Source organism: Saccostrea cucullata, unplaced genomic scaffold, assembly GCF_032062105.1.
Source record: "Saccostrea cucullata isolate Sc308-1 unplaced genomic scaffold, CSIRO_AGI_Scuc_v1 ctg1762, whole genome shotgun sequence".
Lineage (NCBI taxonomy): Eukaryota > Metazoa > Mollusca > Bivalvia > Ostreida > Ostreidae > Saccostrea > Saccostrea cuccullata.
Window position 1 is genome coordinate 362564 of NW_026929122.1, and position 6353 is coordinate 368916.

The 6353-nt window shown below is 34.1% G+C and overlaps 1 protein-coding gene across 1 annotated transcript; it reads right to left on the reverse strand.

The window, feature by feature from the left end:
- Positions 1–2383: 2383 nt before the first annotated feature.
- LOC134279817 (uncharacterized) lies at positions 2384–5480 on the reverse strand. The gene is made up of 3 exons (XM_062762229.1): positions 5373–5480; positions 5063–5273; positions 2384–3541 (listed from the first exon to the last, which is right to left on the reverse strand). The coding sequence occupies exons 1-3, from the start codon at positions 5478–5480 to the stop codon at positions 2415–2417; spliced, it is 1446 nt and encodes a 481-aa protein (XP_062618213.1). The 3' UTR covers positions 2384–2414.
- Between the last annotated feature and the right edge of the window lie 873 nt (positions 5481–6353).

Consider the following 6353-nt stretch of genomic DNA (forward strand, 5'->3'; position numbering starts at 1 on the left):
TAAGATTACTTCCCGCTAAAAATGAAATACCAGTTGTTGGGTAATAATAGCTAAATTTGAGTCTCGCTAAAATTCCACGTATACATGTACGGTATTCTCTGATAGACACTTAATGAAGGTTAGGTCTATCTGAACACAAAGGTCTGAAATAAATAAATATTTGTAAAACAAGCTTTGTCAGGGAATGTTTATCCTTAATTTTAAGAGAAATAGAAGTAGGAAATTAAAGAAGTGAAAAAAATGAATATGGGGAAAAAAAATGTTATATTGACCTTTCATTCTTTTCAGCTTTTATGTTGGCTCAGTTGGTAAATCCCTCCGTGATTAGGAGGTTGTGAGTTCGAATCTCTGCCGTGACTGACTTCGGTTGATAAATAATGGCTGCAACTGTTCCTTCATTGTGCGCTCAGCACTTTGCACTTTGAAGTGAAAGATGCGGGTCCTTCGATTGAGACCTTAAAAACCCAGGTCCAATGTCATGGCAGATGTTGGCACGAAAAAGAGCCCTCATTGCTCAATGGCCATGAGTGCCAAATAAAACTCAAAATTTGAAGCCCTTCACCAGTAAATGGTTACATATCTCTATATTTTGATTGGGATATGAAGCAACATACAATCGATCAATCAGTCAGCTCTTGGCCATAATTTCAAATGGTCTTTTTTAAATTGAAGAAAGTTTTATAATTTAAATGCTTACAGAGAACTAAAATTATCACATAAAATTATCAGATTATGAAAAATGGGAGGGTATAATGATCGAGATGTCCGTCCTTCTAGCACTCTGTACGTCCGTCTGTCTATTGCGCTTTGGGGTACCCATCTCTTATCTGCAACTCCTCCTATACCACAGAATGAAATTTAATGAGACTTTTACAGAATATTTCTTACATAGTGCCATTGAGCACCTTCTATTTTATTTTTTGATCGGATACTATTTCGGGTTTCCCTTGGCGAAACATTGACCTGTCATTCTATCTAAAATATTGAAGGGTACCCAGCTCTTATCCACATCTTCTCCTTTACAAATGAATGAAGTTAAATGATTCTTTCACACAAGTTGCATAATGCCATTGTACATCTCCTATTTTACTTTTTAATCTAAAGATTTGCATAAGAAAATACGTTTTGTAGATTGATTGATTATATATGTTGTTTAATGTCCCTCTCGAAAGTTTTTCATATAGAGACACCATTATTGTCGGTGGAGAGGTGTAAATTTTGTCCTATACTCGACACTTAGGGACATTGAGTAGGGAGGGATCTTTTCCGCGCCAGGACCTACTGCGGCAAGGAATCTCAGTTTATACGGTCTCATCCGAAGGACCAGTCTCCACGTCCCACAGTGGGATTCGAACCCGCGAAGTACAGAACAACTCCTTACTTATCGACTCTAGACCCTTAAACCACTGCGCCACGCGGGCGACTAAGAAAATAGAGGAAAAATATCTTCTCAAGAAAAGAAAAGCTATGTTTAGTCATATAGATTGATTGATTGTTATTGTTTAACGCCAAGTCGGCAATATTTCAGCCATATTTCGGCGATAGACATGGCTTTCAGAATACGTTTGTAATTATTTTTCACAATATGTTGATAGAATTCATAAAAATTGGTATTATTTAAATCAATAGTTCAGAACCAGCAAATCATTTCAATCCACAGAATAGCTATGTGTAAAACACGAGGATGAAAAATTGAAATCGAAAATATGAATACTTCAAAGAGCAAATAACTTTATTGTTTTTCATAAAGAAATCCTTCGCTACAATATATATCGTTCTTGGCTGAATTTTATTTCAATGGAATATAATGTTTTGCATTTTTTTTTCATTTACTGAAATCTTACTTTGCATTGTCTAGCCCGAATTTAATGTAAGAAGTTTAAAATGATACAGAATTTAAAAAAAAAAGGTTCAGACTAAACTCTGCCCAAAGGTTCAGGATTGAGCTTCACACAATCCTTCAAACAAAAATATCCCAACGAACCCAAACAACGAAAATTTGACTCCACGAAAATACGTGATTTTACAATATATATCTTTACTGAAAAAAATTGTGAACGGTTTCTTGCCGTCACTGTTTACCTAAGTACTGTAAATGTACTAGTATTATACTTGGTGTGTACGATATTTGGCGGTAATTGATTTTCAAAACAAGTTGTAGATTTTATTTAGCGCATTAACATTAATCATGGATGTAATCTTTAAAGACATTTAGCAATGTACATGAATAAGTAGAAGCCAAATGCACCCCCCAAAAATACACCGCCAAATGTAATTTACGTTAACAGTAATTTGCAATTAGCAAAAAAGAATGATTTATTGTTTTATTTTTGCACCCTGATATAATGTTGCACCGTAAATTAAAAAAAAATATATATAAATTTATCCTGTTAAGAGTCATTTGAAATTTTGATTTATGAATAAAATAAACTCATTAACAAATTATTATATTCGATTACACTCTCCATACTCTCAAAGTATACTGAAGACCCTATATACCAGGTGTTAAACTGACCCTGCATATCTAATATATCCCACAGATACCCACGGTCAGCATCTTCCGCGGAAAACCTGGGGAAATAATATCCCCATTTTATTTGTTCCAAAATTCTTGGATTAGTTTTTCTAAATTTCTTCAAGAATGCAGCTAATTTGGACTGGATCATAAAATCAGTATCCTTTGCCCAAGGCTTTTCATATCCATACTGGTAATACATTTGCGTTTCCTGCGGGTTCCTTTCAGGACCGTTTTCCCGAATACCAAGGCGATGGTCCTCCTTCGTAATGTTATTCTGGGCGTGGTAGAAATTATAGGTTAAGTACACCGGGTAGTTGTCTTGATCAACCGCATCGTTGTAATAAGTCTGTGCATCGTTGCCGCGAATGCCATTGTCAGATTCGATCAGTGTCGTAACAAAGTTTCCATTATACAGTCTGCTAAATAAATTCCTTTCCTTTGCGTTGAAATCCACGATATTTAGCAAAGAACTCATGGCCGGAGATAAGATCAAAAAATCGAAATTTTCCGTCCTAATAGTTGGGTGTCCCTTCGTTGAGTATGTTATTTGTATACCCCCAGGACCAGGAAATCTTTGAATCCTTTCGACATTGGTTCCAAGATGTACATTCAAATTATTTTGCTTAGCCATCTCGTTTACAATAGATTGAAATGCTCCTTCTAATATCCAGAACCCATTTTCAGGTGTAAATGTGCCTTTAATAACTTCCGGTGTTACCCAAGCCAAACCGTATATAGCTGCAGTATCGTTGATAAATCCATACCCATTCGTTGTTAAATACGTTCGGAAAATAGGTGCTATTAACATCAGATCATGCCTTTCTAAGAAATCCTGTACAGTTCCTTGAATTTGTCGCATAACTTCTGGTGTTGGCCTAGGCATGAGTTCGAAGGAATAGTTTCCAAACAGACAGTGATGGATTCTGTCGTACCTTCCAACGGCAGCTTTAATTCTTCTAAGGGCAGCCTGAGGAGATCTTTCTCCAGTATTCAGTGCCAAACGTTCGGCCCAGGTCGTAAATTCTAGAGTTAACAATAGATAAACGTTAAATAATATCCTTGACTATTTTTCCTTCAATTTAAAAATGTATATATTACAATTAAAATAAGATACATTTCAATTTTCCGGTTCTGCATAGACTGAAGTAATGATTATATTAGGAGGAATTAGTAATTGATATAATATAAAAACACGCTGATATGATGTTTTATTATTTGATTGAATAATTTGCTTATTTTTTGATTGGGTGAGATCAATTAGAAAAATACTACGTTATATTGACATTCACGTGACCTTCCAGGTCAATACAAGGAATTATTGCAGGTCAAATGTTACAGTTATTTACTGGGTATGAGGGCAACATATGATTTGTTGGACCTGAAGGTGAAAATGTTGCCTGAGGCCGCAGGCGGAATCCCAGTCTATAACTGTTTTGTTATACCCTTCAGTGCTCACTTTAGATTTAATCATTATACACTATATTGTCAATTACTTTGTATGGAAAATTATGGCTTAATCAGTAAGTATAAACAATAGCTGAGAAAGAACAAATCAATTATATCTTTATTATATTACAAAAATTATTTATCAAATCCCTCCTTCCTTACATTGTTGGTAGCAACAACTCTTGCAGCTCTGAAATTCGGCTATTTCCGCGTCGCCGATATTGAACGATTATTAATTACTTGTGACGTAGCAGTGACGTTGCGGTTAACAATTCTTATGTTGGACCGACAGGCCAGTCAACAGTAAAATAGTTAGACCGATGTAATAAACATTTCTTTTGTTGGGCTTTTTATTAGTACACATGTAATAAATATATAGAAAGATATTTAAAAGGGTATAACAAAAGGAATTATTGACCTGTTTCATTTTTTTTCTGTTACAATGTCTTGTTGTTAAAACTTTCAATTAAAGCAAAGAAACAGTCTTGGAGGAGTTTGCTATCATTTAATCATATAATAAAACAGTTATTGCTGTGTTTTGCGGTCAATACGATGATTTAGCCACCTTCGAAGTACAATATTCACTTCGCCCTTCGGACTCAGTGAATATTGTACTCCTCAGGTATCTAAATCATGTATTGACCTAAAAAAAACTGCAAATATTGTATATAATATTGATATTATATAATACAGAATGCGTAAGAAAAACAAAATTCAAACCTTTTTGTTTTCAGAGGGGACATATATTTATTACTTTTTCTCTTATAACATTTTTATCACTTCTTGATTAAGAGCTTCACGTTGTCATAATGTCAAAATCACACTATTAATTTTTAAAAATCAGATATATAAAATTGCAATTAAATTTTCAACTTGTAATCTTTTAACTTTCTTCATTTTTTAAAATTAAGTGAAGAAATGCTTTAAAACTGTAAATACGCTTCATTTTACTAGAGTGTAACCCCACCCCCTCCCACCCCCAAGTTACGTTATATCATATAAAATATGTTTAGATGCTTCACTCCCTAAATATATAGGATAAACATTTAAAAATGCATATATGTATTTTGAAATGTTCTTAATACATGTATGACTAACCGAAATCCTTGACCATTAAAGAAGACTTGTTTTTGGATTTAATTCTGGATCGAGGAGTGTATCTCCGGACCAGCCTGGCCACCTGATCGTAGGTATCCGTCATGAAAATTGTTCCAAACTCATTGTATACCCCCCTGTAAAATCGCGAATATGCTTTTCCTCCAACCTCGTTTCGCTGTTCAAAAATTTTGACGTTTTTGAAACCCCTCTCCTACAATGAATTGTTGTAAGACAAAACTAACATCGTCGTCAATTTACATAATTTAATTGTAAAGTATTCATAACTCATGATACATTGCTTTTCACTGACCTTTAGAAGAGACGCCATATGTACTCCACTTATCCCTGCTCCAACAATGGCAATCCGATCATTAACAGATTTAGGACCTGATATCGCTGGATATCCCATAGTTATCATCTATTGCAATATAAAAATTTTTATTGACACATATGGAGATATTGAGATAATGAACAGTATTCAAGATCAAAACGTCCATAAAACAATACAAAAAATAGGAGCAGAGCAAACACGGACCTTCAAATCATGAGAGGTTGGACTATATGTTATGGAAGAGTAAGCATCCCCTGCTGACCGGTCACACCCGCCGTGTGCTCTTTGTCATGATCGGGGAATAACAGAAGGATCCGTCCTTAATTCAGTGTGTAAATAATGGACTAACAAGCAGTATGAAAACGTCAGTCAGTATTTTACTCAATGAGAAATAGTATTGACCATTATGATAGAACTTACGAAATAATTACAAGATTGTTTATATTCTTGTTTCACCAACTTATTTTTCAATAATATACCTCGTTTTAGAAATTGAAATCTTGCTTATCGAATCAACTGAGATATATGAATTCCGTATACATGTGATGAAGGAATATTGCTGCAGAGGTAAGGTAAGTTGACAATTGTAAAGTTAAATTTATCATGTTTATCGTAGAGCTTGGTTGTTAGATAATTACCATTAATGTCTTTATTTTAATGCAATAAGTATTTTGATACCCCGGTTACCCATCAACTGGTTAATTTATTTCCAAAATCCTTTCAAAGCTAGAACACCTTATCTTATCCTCCTTCAATGAGTAAAAAGTCTGTAAAACAGTTTGTCGTGTGTTGCCACCTTTGTGACGTTTAATAATTTGTTTGAAATTCTCAAAAGTATTATTAATAATGACATATAATTTTTAGCAGACACAAGATATCAAGATGAGAAATAAAACCAATTTTGAAAAGGGAGATAATCCAAATTTACAGTAATTACCACTTAGATTTAACAGAAAAATC